The 16,651-nt window shown below is 43.3% G+C and overlaps 1 protein-coding gene across 1 annotated transcript in view; it reads right to left on the bottom strand.

Annotated features, from left to right (window-relative positions):
• Positions 1–5,909: 5,909 nt before the first annotated feature.
• Positions 5,910–16,651, bottom strand: part of LOC136661547 (uncharacterized transmembrane protein DDB_G0289901-like) — a 33,016-nt gene continuing 22,274 nt past the window's right edge. Inside the window, exons 23-34 of the mRNA XM_066638837.1 lie at positions 16,086–16,145; positions 15,855–15,896; positions 14,470–14,511; positions 13,618–13,659; positions 12,969–13,013; positions 12,379–12,435; positions 10,771–10,806; positions 9,700–9,744; positions 8,910–8,951; positions 7,354–7,413; positions 6,616–6,640; positions 5,910–6,066 (exon numbers count right to left, since the gene is read on the bottom strand). Of these exons, the coding sequence (XP_066494934.1) occupies positions 6,629–6,640; positions 7,354–7,413; positions 8,910–8,951; positions 9,700–9,744; positions 10,771–10,806; positions 12,379–12,435; positions 12,969–13,013; positions 13,618–13,659; positions 14,470–14,511; positions 15,855–15,896; positions 16,086–16,145 (483 nt within the window). The 3' untranslated portion in view covers positions 5,910–6,066; positions 6,616–6,628. The remainder of the gene's footprint in view (positions 6,067–6,615; positions 6,641–7,353; positions 7,414–8,909; positions 8,952–9,699; positions 9,745–10,770; positions 10,807–12,378; positions 12,436–12,968; positions 13,014–13,617; positions 13,660–14,469; positions 14,512–15,854; positions 15,897–16,085; positions 16,146–16,651) is intronic.

The following is a 16,651-nucleotide window of genomic DNA, read 5'->3' on the forward strand; positions in this document are numbered from 1 at the left end:
AGAAGCAGAACAGCCACCACTGGGAGCTTCATCTTTCAATCACTTCTTCCAACTTCTCTCTTTCAAGTTGTGTTTGGGAATAATTCCAAAGCAGCATGTCTCTAATTTATTCTGGGCGCCCTCTTGGGCAGGGCTAACGTCCCTGGGCCAAGCCCAGTGACTCAGCCTCAGAATGAACCAATGCCTGCATCTTGTTGTCCTCTTTCCTCCGAATCAAGGGGCCACTCCCTTTTGGTTTTCTCTGGAAGTCCCAGTGCCCGGTTTCCAATCTTTCTACATATGCCCCCCTTCTTGCCCTTTTCTTTATTACAAAGACAAAGAACAAAGAAGCAGGTGCACTGCTTCTGGTACGCCTGAGTGCTTGAGAGCAAAGAGAGAAAACTTAATGACTGGCATTTTGTCCTTGGAAATCAAATGGCCAACTTGAATTTCAGGCAGAGGAGGTGCCTTCCAAAGAGAACTGCTGTGTAGTATTTGCCCATTGAAGTCTGCATTTATTATCATTCTAGTTCCGGTCCAGATCTTGAGAGAATGAAGGGCATTCAGCTTGATCTGAAGGAAACAGCGAGGCAAATTTTGTCAGAGCTCTGAAATTGGCTTCAGAGGCCCACCTCATTGGAGAAGTCTATTTGGAGGGTGCCTGAGCCAGGGCCATTTTGTTGGTGGCATCCAGAAGTGGTATCAGGAATCAGCCAGGCTGGGCACTGGCTGAGGGTCCATGCTTATCAGATGAGCTACATGAGAAGCTACCTGGGAAGTCCCCAACATCAGCAGCACTGGTGGAATTCAGCAGCTGGAATGGGTCAGCAAATGGATTCCATCCTTCAAGACCTCTCCCCGTAATGTTGCCACTCCTTCAGTATCAGACTGAGCACATACCACATTCTCAGTCTTTGTATTCTTTTTCTTCCTCTGTCATTATTATTATGGGATTACCTGTCAAAGTGTCTCAGTGTCAACTGATCCAACTGAATTGCGATCCAGGCATATACGAATGCAAAGAGTATTTCTTTTTCATTATTCAGTCATCATTTTTTTCCTCTGATTATTTTTTATATCTGTACTGTTGTCAAATACATGTTACTATAACCAGGTGGGTACCACTATTCTCTGATGTAGTGGCCCACACACTTGGGGTGGGAGTTAGGCGTCCCTGCTGCAGGTGTTTGTTCAGTTTTTCAATAAAGTGGCCCATTAACCCAAATCTCTATCTTGCATGTTTATTGGAAGGTGCACTAGTAAGTAAACTCCCCTCCTTTCAATTGGATTTGCTCCCACATAAGTGCGTAGAGGCCTGTAGGGCTAGTCTAGTTAAGTTCATCAAGATAAAAAGAATGACTCTAAACTGTCCTCATTTTCACCACAGATTAGTAAATCTCCCCTTGCCTCATTCTTATCTCCAGCACATGGGCCAAATTGTGACTCAGTAACGTTCCACCGCACAATTCCTGTGAAGTGGCCGTTATATTTACAACCGCCATTTCAGATTTGGGGGCCCAACGCCCTCTCCAAGATTTCAGGGGTCCTATTGCTTCAGTTCTGTTCCTCAGTGTCTTTCTGAGAAGAAACTCCATTGACCGTTAGAAGGAAAGCAATGTTCTTACGGAAACAGGCCCACTTTTGAAAACAGCAATCTATTAGTACCATAACCAGTGGAGATGCCAGGGGGTCCAGGTGGTACTGGGTGATGCACACAGGGAGGGTGTCACCAAAATTTTTAAAATCTTGTTATTTTTGAATAGTGATATCATTTCATATATCAATCAATGCGTAATTTCATGCAGAATGCAATTAAACTAACTACATTGAAATGTCTCTATTCTGTCAAAAGTTATAGCCCAAAAATCAATTTCAGTTTTCAATTTTCAAAACCTTTATTGGCATATGTACAAAGAAACCCAAAGACTGGTGCAAGAAAATTATCCACATCATACATTGATTAAGCTCAGCTTCTGGAGACAATTCTTATATAAACATGGTAAAGAAATTTAGCCATATTAATTGATACAGCCTCATTCCTCCCAGTCAGTGATTGTCTAACAATGTCCATTTCAGATCCATTAAGCGACACTAGAAGAGGGAGTAAATAACGGCTCCTTAGATCTGAATAGCGGATACAACTTAGTAGAGTATGGGGGACTGTCTCCAAGGAAACTGCGCCACAATGACATGTTTTAGATTGTTTCGCATTAAACCTAGCTTTCATCTCATGTGAGGGAGGGGCATTAAATCTAGCTAGGGAGAACACTCTGGGTTCATGCAGATTCGTTAAGGAAATTAAATAATTACTGCTGAAATCAGCCGCCCAGAGTAATCCAAAATGAAGTGGGGAACAGGTTTTTTGGGCATCAGCTAGGAGCTCTTGTTTTTCAATGTCCCATATCCGGGTGCGAAGAGTCTTAAATGCTAGTTTTCATGGCATCATGCCCAGCAAATCCAAGGAAAGCCCCAAAGATTGGACTTTCTTACTAAGATCAGTCCTGGAGAAGAAAGGGAATCTTCTAATATGTTTTTCAATAAAGGGTCCTTTGGAGCAGCAGAGCCAATTCTGAGCCAATGTTTGAAAAGGCGCAGGCAGGCTAAAGACTCCACTTTATGTTGCCTGGCTTCCAGGCATAAGACAGCATATGGTACACATCATGGTACTGCAAAGTTTTTATAAAGGAAGAGAGACTGAATCCTCTCGACTGTAATGCAGAAGACAAAAATCCAAGTGGGGATTCCATATAAAAGCTGTACCACTACCTTAGTGTTGAATGTCTGGAGCGCTGCTGGAATGAAGGAATTCCCCCAAGCATAAAAGAATCGACTAATAGCTTGGGCTGTAATATTACTTTTTTGGATTGCTGGAAGCTAAGCAGGGTCAGGCCTGGTTAGTACTTGGATGGGAGACCACCTGGGAATACCAGGTGCTGTAAGCTTATTCCATAGTCTTTCGAGACTGAAGGTTGCCAACCAACCAATTGCCGGTGTGTCGTCCATGAATGCCTCTAATGAAACAAGACTCCTAGATATTTAAATGTTTTTACTTGTTGGATAACATGACCTTCAAAGGTCCATGTTGTTGGTTTTCAAGAGCAGCCAAAAACTACTATTTTCGATTTGTCAAAATTAAGTATCAACTTGTTTTGTTTAAAATATTTTAAACACTTCATTATTAGTCGTTTTAAACCAATTTTTGTACATGCTAATAAAAGCATATCATCCACGTATAGTAGCAGAGGAAGAGCTAATTGACCAATTTTGGGTGGATGGGTGTCTATTGTTCGTAATAAGGGAGCTAAATTGTTTAAAAACGAGTTTAAAAGGGTGGGGGCCAACATACAACCTTGTTTAACACCTTTATTTGTCATCAAGAGGCAGGAGGTCTGGTCTAGAGGGTAGAGCCTCCGTTAGCCCAAAGATAACATCAGAAGGTTGCCAGTTCGAGGACACCGGCAGCTCCCTGAACGGCTGAGAATGGCGAGACCTTGAAGCAGCTGACAAGCCGAGCTGAGTGATTCTGCCTGCTCTTGGTGTGAGCAAGAAGTGTCTTGGCTGCCCTCCATGTGAGAGATGGAGCTGCTTGTCAGCCTACATGGGAGAACTGGAGGCCAGAGGTGAGACCAAACCAGGAAGATCCATCTGAAATGTTGTTGGTTCTTGAAAGAGAGAACCTCTATGATTGTAAAAATCCCCTTGAGGGATTTAGAAATGCCTGCCTGTGTAAACTGCCTTGAATAAAGTCAGAGGAGTAATCCGATGACCAGAAAGGCGGTATATAAATACCAAGTTGTTGTTGTTGTTGTTGTTGTTGTTGTTGTTGTTGTTGTTGTTGTTGTCGTCATCATCATCATCATCATCACTACATCTGTCAAGGCCCCATTGGGAGATAACCTAATTTGACAGGAGGTGTCAGTATAAAGATTCCTAATTATGAAGAGTAATCTTGTATTTGTACCCAAGGTTACCAATTTGGACCACAGAAGATCCCTGCTGATCAAGTCAAATGCCCCCTTTAGATCCAAAAAGGCAGAGTATAGTGCAGACTTACAATTAGCTATATACGTATTTCGCTAACAAGTGTGAGAGAACAGTACAGTTGTCTGACATAGACCGCCCAGACCTAAAACCTGATTGTTCAGGCCCCAATATATCATTCTCATGCAGCCAGAAAAGCAATTTTTGATGCAGATGCATGGCGTACAGTTTCCCTGTAATTGAGAGTAAACTGATCCTCCGGTAACTATATTTATCCCCATTTTAAAAAATAGGAACTCTTATTGATTTCTTCCAGGCGTCAGGTATTTTACCAGAGCTGTCAACTGCAGTAAAAAGATTGGCAAGAGCTGAAGCCACAAATCTTGGTCAGCCCTTATAAATTCAGGTGCGATAGAGTCAGGGCCCGCAGCCTTCTTGGTCTTGAGTCGGGCTATTAATTTGAGAATTTCAGCAGGAGAAACCGAGGGTATAATTTTAACAATGATACTAAATGGGACTTACTCCTGGGTAAGTGTGAGAAGGATTGCAGCCTAGGATTGCTAAAAATTTTCCTGTTTGATGATGTCACTTCCGGTAGGTCCTGACAGATAAAAAGTGGGTCCCAGTGCTAAATGTGTGAGAACCACTGAGTTAGAGTATTCTGAATTCTGTACCATGAGACTTGCTGCTCTTCAAAATATAATGACCTATAGCAGGGGTGTCCAAACTTTTTGGCAAGAGGGCCATATCATCTCTCTGACACTGTGTCGGGGGCCAGGAAAAAAAGAGTTGATTTACATTTTAAATTTGAATAAATTTACATTAATGAATATATTAGAGATGGAACTTATATGAATGTATGACTATCTTCCAATAGCTCAAGTCCTTGCACAAAGCAAGGCCGGCCTTTCCTTTGCTGCCACTGCTGCATCACAGATGTGAAACAGCAAGCAGTGGAGGGAACCCTTGTCCCACAGCTCACACGAGAGGTCAAACAGTTGCCCTCACACTGAGAGCAATTGCGTCAGGCCAGCACAGGCTCCAGCAAGTCTCCGGAGGGCCAGAGCTCATTGGAGACTGGGGACTCTCAGAGGGCCAGACTGGGAGTAAGGTGGAATGGGAGATGAGCTTGGGGTAAATGGAAAAAACCTCCTACTACTTCCCAAAATTTTTTGTTGTTATGACTGACAATAGCTCTATGCATGGCATCCCACCCAGTAAGATTTAATTTTTGCTGGGCTTGGCCAACCATTATGCGTAGCTGACGCTGTAACTCAAAATACTTAGCTAATAAATCCTTATCTCCTGTTTCCCTGAATTCCTGATAAGCTCTATGAACCTCTGTTTTCAAGGGGTATATTGTGTTGTTTAAAGATTTTGAACCAGCCTGGCTTGAGTTAGTGTTCTTGCTCACTGTGCGCCTTAAGGAAGTTAATAGCTCGTCTATTAACAGTTCATGGTTACAGACCGAATCGCTTACTGATGCAGAAAACTGTAAATCTGATCGCCTAGAAAGGAAATTATCTGTTCTAAGGAGGGACATTAGTTTATTGGTGGCACCCTCATTACGGGTTATCAGCAGTTGACGAGCCTTGGAATTCTGCATAAAAATCCATGGGGACAGGATGATAGTACATCACCAGACCCACTGGACAAGGTATTGCCCTGGCCACAACATGGAAGGAGGTCCAGCATAGGGGGTGACACATTGGCCTCCCACATCAGGTGACACAAGCCTAGTGACACCACAGGTAATAATTCCCCACCCCCAGCAGTATCTCCCTCTTTTCCCATATTTCAACTTAGGGAAAGGGATGGTAACATCTAGAACCTGGAATAGGACAAGATTTTCAGTAGGCATTTGACCGTTCACTCCATTCCAAATGGTCTTGCTAAAAAAGCTATTAGACCAGAGAATGAGGGAGAGTGAGAAGTTGGTGTTCCAGGCTGAGTTTATTGATCAGGAAAGGGGACTTGGGGAGGGAATCAGGAGCAGGAAAAAGTTCCTCTCCCCCCAACAGCATTGTAGCAAGCATGGCAGAAGGTTGGTACTCAGGAGCACAGAGTTGAAGGCATCACAACAGGTGCTTCAGTTGGTTTCTGAGTCTGTAAAAAAAAGACATGTGTCTTCCAGCCATCCTCAGACAGTCTGGCCCCAAGAAGAGGCTAAATTTTATGTCTAGCTTGAAACACATTGGAGGGTAAAATCACACAGTAAATGTCTGTGTTTGCTATGCTTGTGCTGAAAAGTATGAACTAGTCATCAGTGCTGCAGGAAGGACACTTTGTACATGCTCAGGGGCATAATCAATGATTATCTCACTGGGCAAAATAACCTCTGTAAAAAAAGGGGTGCACTCCCCCCCTTTGCATTACATTATTTTCACAAGTACCTGAGAGACAAGCAGTGGAATATTTATGTGATTGTTCTTTTGAGGTTGTATTGATTGATTGATTGATTGATTGATTGATTGATTGATTGATTGGAAGAAGGGTTGGATATCAATCCATCAAAGCTCAGGGCAGAGCACATTTTTCTTCCCTCTCTTTTATTCTCACAACAACCCTGTAAAGCAGGTTAGGCTGAACGACAAGAACTAGTTAGAGTAACCCAGTCTGCTTCATGGCAGGCACCGAGGTATTCCTAATACTCACCCAGATTACTCTGTCATTTTCCAGCCTGCAACAGAGAGGAAAAACGGGGAAAACAATTATTCCTGTAATAAATGCATTTGTACATAGTCAATCTCTCTCTATAATTCAGAGCTATGTGGTCTTCCTTTTCATTTGCTTTGCACTTGCTCAAAACCCATTTCTGCCCAGCCCACAGGTGGACACATTTGATCTCTGTTGCGTATATGCAACGTTGGGCAGAGATGGGTAATTTGTTTTCATTTCACATGGATTTCAATAGACACCAACTCAGAGAGATTGCACAAAAAGAACCCACTTTATAAGCAATGTAAGCATGTACACATTTTATAAACATTATATAAGCATAATATAATGCACACATTTTTCATTCATTTTCATTTCATACTGAGTTAAGTGCAGATCTGCTCTGTCTTTTGAAACCTGTAGCGATGGTGTTTTTTGCCTGAATTGTATTAGGTTCCCCCCCCCCCCCCGGATTTTTCCATGGCTTGAAGGCATCATTCCTGACAGATAGGATGGTCAGGTTTGATCCTGGGGTGGCAAGTGTACTTAAAAAGGTACCTGCAGACAGAATTTCAACAGGTGCAGGTTGTTCCCTATATTTCATCACTGTATTAGGAAATCAGGCACCTGCTAGATCTCCGTCCATCAGACACACTGAACCTCAGTTCTATAATTCATTTGATATAAATCGCTAATGATCTGTCTCTTAAAGACAGAGGAATTCTGGGCACTTACATTGTAGACGATGTGGCTGCCGAATCCTCCTCCAATGTTGCCGTTATTGTTCCCTATATTCTGGTGGGAGGAAAGCAGAAAGTGAATCCTTTAGGGGATAAATGAAAAATCCAATTTATTGTGTTCTGTCTGTGTCAACAGAAGGGGGCAGCAGTAACTGAATCAGAGTTTGGAATGTACATCTGGAAGGAACATGGGTAAGGAAGTCAAGATACATTGATATGCAGAGAGCCAGCAAAACAGACAAAACTACAAGGCAGGGCCAAATTCTAGGGTAATACAACCAGATTTGATTCTATAAGGAAAATTTAGCCACTATCTCCAGGCAAAATTTCAGTGTGTTCAGTATTCCCTCCTTAATTTGTCTCCAAATTAAGGATGTCGCCTAATTTATTGCTCTCCACCAAGCCTCATGAATGGGCTGTCCCCCTGTGTTTAATTTTGTGATTTTTGCTTAATGTTTTATTATTACTAGCAATATAAATATGTCTTTATCCAGTTTATAATACAAACCTGTTTATAAGTTCTTAGACCAGCGTTTCTCAAACTGTGGGTTGTGACCCACTGGAGGGTCACAAACCAACGTGCAGCAGGTCGCGACCTGATGCTTGCCGTTGAGCTGCAGAGCATTAGTGGGAGCCACCAGAGGCCGCTTCTGGGTTGTGCTGGGCCCGCAACCCACCCCATTGGCCTCCATGGGTTCCAGAATGCGACTAGAAGTGACTTCTGATTTGCTTCTGCAACTTCAGGATTGCTCCCACAGGGCATTCCAGTGCACATGGAGGCTAATGGGGGATTGCAGGCCCAGTGCAAACAAAGAATGGGTTCCCAGGAATGCTTTACAGCGCAACAGGGAGCATTGGGTTGAGGACAAGGACAAGGTGTGTTGCAGTAGTGCAAAGTTTGAGAACTGCTGTCTTAGAGACATGCACAGTTTCTCACTCCCACACATAGAGAGACACCTACTTTTCCAAGAGAAAAACAAATCATAAACCCTCAAATTCAAAGCTCTCCTCTTATACGCAAGTTGGGGCAATGGGTTGCAACAAGCATTAGTGAAGATATAACTTGAGGGCAAGATGAGTCCCTTTCCTTCAAAACAAATGTCCTCTGGAGAACAGAAGGAAGCACCATCTCCTGAGTGTTATGCTATGATTTGAACAGAGAGCATTTTTTTTCTGCAGAAAAGAGAGCGATATTGAACAGCAGACACTGAATCTCAAGGCAAACAGATAGTGGCAGACCAAGCACTAGACAAAAGGGGCAAAATTCCCCGGGTGCTGAACCTGCGCTCCTCCAGGACCGTGTGAAAAGCCTTACTGAGGCTCCCAATGTGATCAGTAACTGTATTTCTGGTTTTCCAGAAGTATGATTTAAGACAGCGGGGAAGCCTCAGAACACCTCCCCAGTCGATCTTGGAGTTGTGCGAGACTTGATTTTGTTGGTAAGCATGGCGTGCGGTGTGGTGTAGAGGGGGGAGGAGGCATAGGAGATCTTTGCCCCGGGGTGCCTCAAGGGCAAGTCCATAACTGAGCATGGAGGAATGCTGGACTTACTCCATTGGCGTTGACAATACCCATTCCTCCACTGTTGTAGAACTGTAAAAGGAGCAGAAAGAGTCTCATTTAGGTGGATGTCTCAGGGAAAAAATCTAACTCCTGAGTAGTGAGCCTTTGTGGTGGATATGATAGAGTAGCTGGATCAAAGACTAGGGTGAACATCCAAGAAAATATGGGTGGTGTGCCCACAGTAAATGTCAGCATAAGAAAATAACTCGCCATCTAGGAAGGAGGTAGGAAAGGAGATTACACTCAAAACTCCCAATTAGGGCTACAGTCCTACTCATTATATAGGGTGTTTCGTTTTTCTCCGTGGATCCCCTGGCTTCTGCAGCTCTTGGGGGAGCCACATTTCAGAGTTTGGGGACCACTGCATTAGGGCAAAGTCTTACAGAATGGTAGGTTTGCATGGCCCCCTATAATTGCCCGCACGCAGAATTTCATCAGGTGCAGTTGTCCTTTGTTATTCCATTACTACATCTAGAAAAAGCATCACTTGCTCAATCACTGTGTGATTGAATTCTGAAGTTACTTAGCAATTACTACAACTACTACAACTACTACGTCTACTGCTACAAGCCCACAGATTGTATATCCCAGTTGTATATTCATCCAATGGATAATCACTTGTGCACACATTACAAAGTATATTTTCCCACACTATAAGCTACTCTCTCCATATCCATTGCACAAAGTTGGCATCCTGTGGTAAAGCAGGTCTAGCATGGAGCAATACTCACACCAGCCAACAATTTATCTCAAACAGAGGAACGCTACACACACTTACTATTGGTTTGCCTGATCCAATATTGCCTGGTAAGCTGCCTCCATTCTGGAAAGGAGCAGAAAGAGCAACATTCAGTGAATGACAGGAAAAAGTCCCTTTCGGTGTTGAGTTTGTGCCAGAAAATGAAAGCAGCAATAGTTTGATCAAGGTCAACTAGATGCATACTCAATTTAAGTAGATGTGCGCACATTAGTCACTCCTAGGGTGCAACACTCTGCTTCAAAGATGCCCCTTGAGTATTGCACATTAACTAGTGGCATTGGTAGGGAGCCCACTGGGATGGACTGCCCCGGGTGCCACACTTCAGGGCAGTGTGGGGGTGACAGGTATGTTGCCCGAGTATTCGCTGATCCATGCTTAGTTTGGCAGCAGAAGGGCCCTCCTGCTCTTGCTTCTAATTGGCCACAAATTGTGTCCACCCCCACAATTGTCACACACCGATGTCATCACATTATTGCCAAACCACATTTGGGTGCCATGCTTCACACTTGCGTACCAAGCACCAGCTGGCCCAGGCCCGTCACTGCCAGCAGCACCAGCTGTTTGGCACCGAGAGTGAGGGGGGTGTCATGCGGTGGGGGCAGTGGTAACACCACTGATATCTGCTCACAATCTTCTCACTACAGCTGCTCATGATCACCTCCTGGGCAGGCAGGTCATTGCCTGGGGAGTCAGGCTACTTGGAATTGTGACCCAAAACCTCCCTCATGTCTTCAGAAGATTTCAGATTATTTCTGAGTCCATCAGATGACTCTCGTCTGAAACACAGGCCCAAATCCTCACCAGTTTTCCAGCACTGACATGGCTGTGCCAATGGGACGTATGCTGCATCCTGCAGTTGGGTGGCACTCACGGAGGCTTCCTCAAAGTCAGGGAATTTTTGTTCCCTTAACTCGGAACTGCACTGCCCTTAGGTCAGTGCTGGAAAGTGGGTTAGGATTAAGCCCACAATCTACTGAAACCTTTACTACAATTTTAGCAGAAATTTTATTTATTTTTTTTTCCTCTCCAGGAAATGCAGCAAGGTTGAACAGCTAATGTTCAAAACACCAAGAAATTCTGGGCACTTACTCCAGTAGCACCAAGAGTTCCTTTGTTGTTGGGGCCCTGGAAAGAAGCAGACGAAGTGGATGAGTTGCAAAAGACTCCCTGCTATTAAAGTTGTATCAGTGAATGTGAACAGCACCAACAGGATCACAGCCTGGAGAGGCTGTTTTTGGATAGTGGATGGGAAAATCAATATAGGTAATTAGTTAGCACTTGAGAAAGGCGCCTTGGAAGGAGATTTAAAAAACAACAACACCGTATTGCAAGGGTTTATATCAGGGTACGTTGGATAGAATTGATCCTAGCATTGCTTCTGATCCTTTAACATCTGCCTTCAGGCAGCATTCCATCAGGTGAGGTTTCCCTCATTCATTTCATCTGCCCGTCAAGAAAATTCTAGTTGAATCGCATAAGATAAAAATTTAGCTTCTACTAAAAAATCAGTATATCAGCATATTGTGGCTGAAATCTGTGCTCCCTCTCATGGTTTCTGTTTCTTGTTTAATGCCCCCCCCCCAGGTTTACCTTGAAGATCTTGGTCAACCAGAAAGGAAATAAATAACTATCAAAAACACCAGCTTATTTGCTATACATTGGAGAGATTTATTCTGCACTTCCTGTGTTGAGTTTCGTAGTAAGCTTAGGCCAGGAAATTGTCTTCTTGCTGGTACGCTATAAGTAACTACGCGCATGGATCAACTATCTAATGTAGCAATTTTCAACCATTGTGCCATGGTACATTGGTGTGCCGTGAATGGTCCGCAGGTGTACCATAGGAGTTGGGGGAGGGTCATTTACTAGTAGAGCCATTGGGGGATGCGAGCCCCCTGCCCAGCAGAATGGTGTACCTTGTCAATTATCACAAAAAATTAATGGTGTGCCTTGACAATTTTAGTGCCTTGCCAGTGCTCTGGGAGATGAAAAAGGTTGAAAATCACTGATCTAATGTCTCAAACTGACACTACAACATATATTTTTTTTACTGCCCACTTCATGAGATCCTTCGTAAGAACTATCTGGCTCCACTGCTGAGTAAAATGCAGGGTTGGGAGGATTCGATTGAGTTACAACCTCTTCTTTCCATATTGGAAACGGATTCTCTCAACAAGGTTGCTAACTTTGTTCCTGGGGTACTGGCGGGACGCAATTCTGGGTCTTCTGTTGCATTACGGTGAATGGGGGGAGGGGGTAATGAAAGATTAGGATTGTTTTGTTTTATTGTTCTCTGTTTGTTTGTTCTGGTTGATTGTTTGTTGTTGTGTATTTCCTTTATCTATGCCAATAAAGGTCTTATGTATGTATGTATATATGTCTCAAACTGTGCAATCCTATGCCTGTTTGTTTAGAAGCCTCACTGCATACAATGCAACTTTGTAAGTGTGTGGAGGATTACAGCCAATGAGAAGGAAGGAAGGAAAAGAGAAGGATACACTATGAGCTCAGAATTTTGTTAAGGTCCCAGTGAAAGATCCCAATGGTTCACAGAAAGCCTATCCAACACTCCACTCCAACACACAGTCCACCGAAAACTTTGCTACAATTTTCCGCATAGGTCATTTTTCTATGGAGAAGAATACAAGATAGATCAGCAAATGATCAATCTCAAAAGACAGACAAGTGTGGGACACTTACTATGTATATGATTTTGCCATTCAGTCCCCCAATATTGCCATTATTTTTTCCTATGTTCTGGAAATGAGCAGAAAGAGATTGTTTAAGTGGATGAATGGATCGTCCAGTTTCTGGTGTTTATAAATAGAGGTGAGATTTTTTTTTGGAGAGAGGGGGATAGATTTTTTTTTATACAAAAATGAGAAGTTCAGAAAACGATGCTATGTGTTTTTATATCATTATCACCCAAAAAAATCACACCTCTATTTCTTATATTTATAGCATATCCATGATCTCCATATATCTAAGTTTTAATACCAAACCAATTATAAGGAGTGTCATACATACATACAAAGATGCTGTTCTCTTCCTAACCCTTACATGTAGTTGGGAGAAAGCATTGCAACAGGACTGGCATGAATGGAGATCTAAGTTGGGGATGGGGTGGAAGTTTCATTTTCCCTTCAAAAGGATTTGGGAAATCTCACCGGGAGGGAAGCCCAGTCTGCAGAATGGTTTGCTGTAATTTCAAACTGAGATTATCTTTATGTGAGCAAGAGAGCAAATGATTAGCAGCAAAACCCAGCAAAAAGAGGCATTTAGGCACTTACTCCTTTGGTGCTGATAACGCCCATTCCTCCTGTGTTGACGAATGCCTGAAAAGAAGAAATGAGATTTCAAACAGGTCAGACAGGTGTTACTGACTGACTTGTTTTATCTAGACATCAAATTCTTCCCAAGGACCTGGGATGCCTGGCTGATGTACAGCAATATATGTAGCAATATATGTAACTCCCTCCCCTATTGCAAAGCTTATCTCTCTCTACAACAGCGGTTTTCACTCATTTAGCACCAGGACTCACTTTTTAGAATGAGAATCTGATAGGACCCACCAGAAGTGGTGTCATGACTGGAAGTGACATCATCAAGCAGGAAAATTTGTAACAATCCTAGGCTGCAATCCTACCCACACTTACCCAGGAGTAAGTCCCATTGATTATCATTGTGAAAACAATATACATAGTAGCTTGTTAAAAATACAGGTCTATAACATTTCCCCAAATACAGTCACCTACCAGGGTAGTCTAGTCTAATATATCAAAAATAAAAGAGTGAAATGAAATTGGCTGAAATTGGTTCATGACCCACCTAGTGAGTCCCAACCCACAGTTTGAGAAACACTGTGTTTTTCAAGCAAGTTGAAAAAGCTTGAACTGCTCATGATGTAGTCTAAAGCACAGGAGACTTCTGGGTGCTTACCCCTCCTGGGATGACACTGCTGGTTCTTCCAGTGTTGGGGTTCTGAAAAAGAGCAGAAAGAGTATTGTTTAGGTCAGGGTGGCCAACCTGTGGCTTGCATGCCACTGGCGACATGCGGACACTTCCTAAGTGGCACACGCAAAGTCTCCTGTCGTGGCCATGCCAGCCATTGCAGAGCTCCACCGTCCCAAGCACATGGCGCTTCTTCTTACACAATGCCCTCAGAGGGAGTGACAAGGACTGGGCTGGGGTGAAGATAGTCAAACAGAGGCTCGGCAAATCACATGGGCCAGCAAAATCACCTGAGCAGGTCCAGAGAGGACCAAAGTAAGTTGGTGTGGCACGTATAGTAAAAGTGGCACGTGGCATACTGCAGGTTCCCCCCCCCCGGCCCGGTTTAGGTAGATGACTTGAAAAATCAACTTAACCCCTTCATATTTCAAAATTGATGAATTGGGCTTTCTGGGTGGTATAGACTGTGGTGATTTCAAAACAGAAACATTCTCCAGAAAGTCCCAAGGACAATAAAGCAGAGTCTGCTGAAAGCTTTGCTATAAATTAATCTTTTTTTTATTTTAATGGCAAGGAGTACAGATTGGTCAGCTAGTCATCCAGCTCAAATCAGAGAGAAATTCCGAGTACTTAGGGCCCTATCCTACACAGAGCGTGCCAGCTCACTGCCAGTGCTAGCTCTTTCTCTTTCGGAAAGAGAATCATTTAGGGGCATGAGCTTAAAAATTCATTTCTCATGCTTAGTCTGTTCCAGCGGATCTGAGTAGCCTGTCTGGGATGTCCATCTGGAAAGAACATGACTGGGGGCAGAAATATAGATCAAACAGTTTACATATTTACCTCTTGTTTGTCACTAATACTAGTTCCTCCAGTGTTGGGGTACTGGAAAGAAGCAGAAAGAGAATCATTTAGAGACATGACTTAAAAAGTCAATATATCATGTTTAGTCAGTTTTAGTGATTCTGAGCAGTCTGTCTGGAAAAGCCATGTAGAAAGAACACAGATGGGGGCAGCAATATAGATCAAACAGTTTACATATTTAACCCTTCTTGGTTGCTACTGCTAGATCCTCAAGCGTTGGGGTACCGAGAATAATCAGAAAGAGAGTCATTGAGGGACATGACTTAATAATCAAGCTCAGTGCATCTGAGCAACTGAAAAGGGAGCAGAAATAGTCTCATTTAGGTAGATGACTTGGGGGAAACCAAAAACCTAACTCCTGAGCACAGAGTGGTGTGGATGTGATTTGGCAGATGGATCAGAGAAGAGGGTGGAGCTCTGAAAAACCTTGGGTGGTGTTCCCAAAATAAATAAATAAATCAGGGTATGCAAGTAACTAGTCATCAAGGAAGGAGGTAGGAAAGGAGCTTGCACTCAAAGCTCCCCATTAGGGCTACAATCCTATTCATTGTACAGGGGGTGGGTTTTTCTCTAGAATCCCGTGGCTCCTCTGGCTGATTTATATGGCCCCCTGGGGAGCCACAGCTCACAGTTTGGGGGACCACTGCCCTGAGGGTAGATCTGCAGCATTAGAGCTGTACTCATTAGCACCATAGATGTTCTTCAGGATTCCATGATGGCAGGATGGTGTAGGCGTTCCTGCTGGCGTTGCTTACATGTGGGGTGTCAAAAAGTGTTTTACGGTACACTTGTGCTCACCCAGGATAGGATTGGGCCATCAGTTAGGGTCAAGGAGGTATATATTTGATTACACAGGCCTACAAAATTGAGGGTCAGAAAAGTTTTCCCCAAACTTTATGGTGGTTTGATATGAATTTGGGGTGCCAATTCCAAAAATGGCATCTGTTTTGCCCTATCACATCTAGTTTGGGAGGTATAGGCTTCCCATGTGTAGGCTTCCTCATGAGGAAGCTGCTTGAACCATTCACTAAAGAGGCTATGTCGTGTCTCCAGAACTAGATGTGATGGGGCAAAATGGATGCCATTTTTAGAATTGGCACCCCAAATATACCCAGGAATTGGAGTAACATTTAAGGAAGCAAAATGTGTGTTGGCCTGTGTTATCTTCAGTGGGAAACCAATACAGGTCAGATGATAAAAACAAAGAATCAGTGCCCCACTGGTTCATATTCCTCCCCTACCCCCCCCCCCCCAACGCAGTCGCAATGTCTGCTGAAATCTTCAATAAATCTGAGGTCATTCTTCTATGGAGAAGACAGTGAGATTGATCAGCTAATGGATCCATTTCAAATTCTGGCACTTACTTCATTGGTGAGGTTTGTACCTGCTCCTCCATGACTGGTGCCCTGAAAAGAAGCAGAAAGGACATACAGGAGGAGGACTTGAAAAACCAGCTGAATTCCCTGCTGTTCAGCTCCTGTCAGTGAATGTGAGCAGCAGGACCTGCCTTAGAGTCTGGGGCAGACACTAGAGATACTTGGATGGGAAGACCAACACAGTTCATTCAAGGCACAGAAAAATGTGAAGGCACAGACCGTAATCTTGACATAGCTGCCCGGATCTGCTCCGATGTTGCCTTTATTGTTTCCAAGATTCTGGAAAAGACAAGAGAACCATTTGGCAAATGGGGAAAAAAATTTCTTATATGGTTTGTGTGAGTAGATTTGAGGAGCAGTAGCTGAATCGGGGCCAGGATGTACATCTGGAAGGATCATGGAGGGAAAAACCAAAATAGATAAGCCTGGTAACTCCTTACTGTTTTTATAGCCTATGTTAATGTGTTTTTAATATGTTTTTATCTTGTTAAATCATGATTTTAAAACTGTTTTTATATGTTGTGAGCCGCCTTGGGTCCCTTTTAGGCAGAAGGGCAGGATACAAATAAAGTTTATTATTATTTATTATTATTATTATCCTCCTCCTCGAGCAGGGCCTCTAAGAGGAATTTTATCAGTAGGTACAACGTTTCTTTTGGGCCCCTTTGCAAAGGGAAAGCAGTGAAACAGATGCTCTCTCAGAGACATGCACACAGTTTCTCACTCCCACACATAGAGAGACACCTACTTTTCCAAGAGTAAAACAAATCATAAACTCTCAAATT

Source organism: Tiliqua scincoides, chromosome 10 (assembly GCF_035046505.1).
Source record: "Tiliqua scincoides isolate rTilSci1 chromosome 10, rTilSci1.hap2, whole genome shotgun sequence".
NCBI classification, from domain to species: domain Eukaryota; kingdom Metazoa; phylum Chordata; class Lepidosauria; order Squamata; family Scincidae; genus Tiliqua; species Tiliqua scincoides.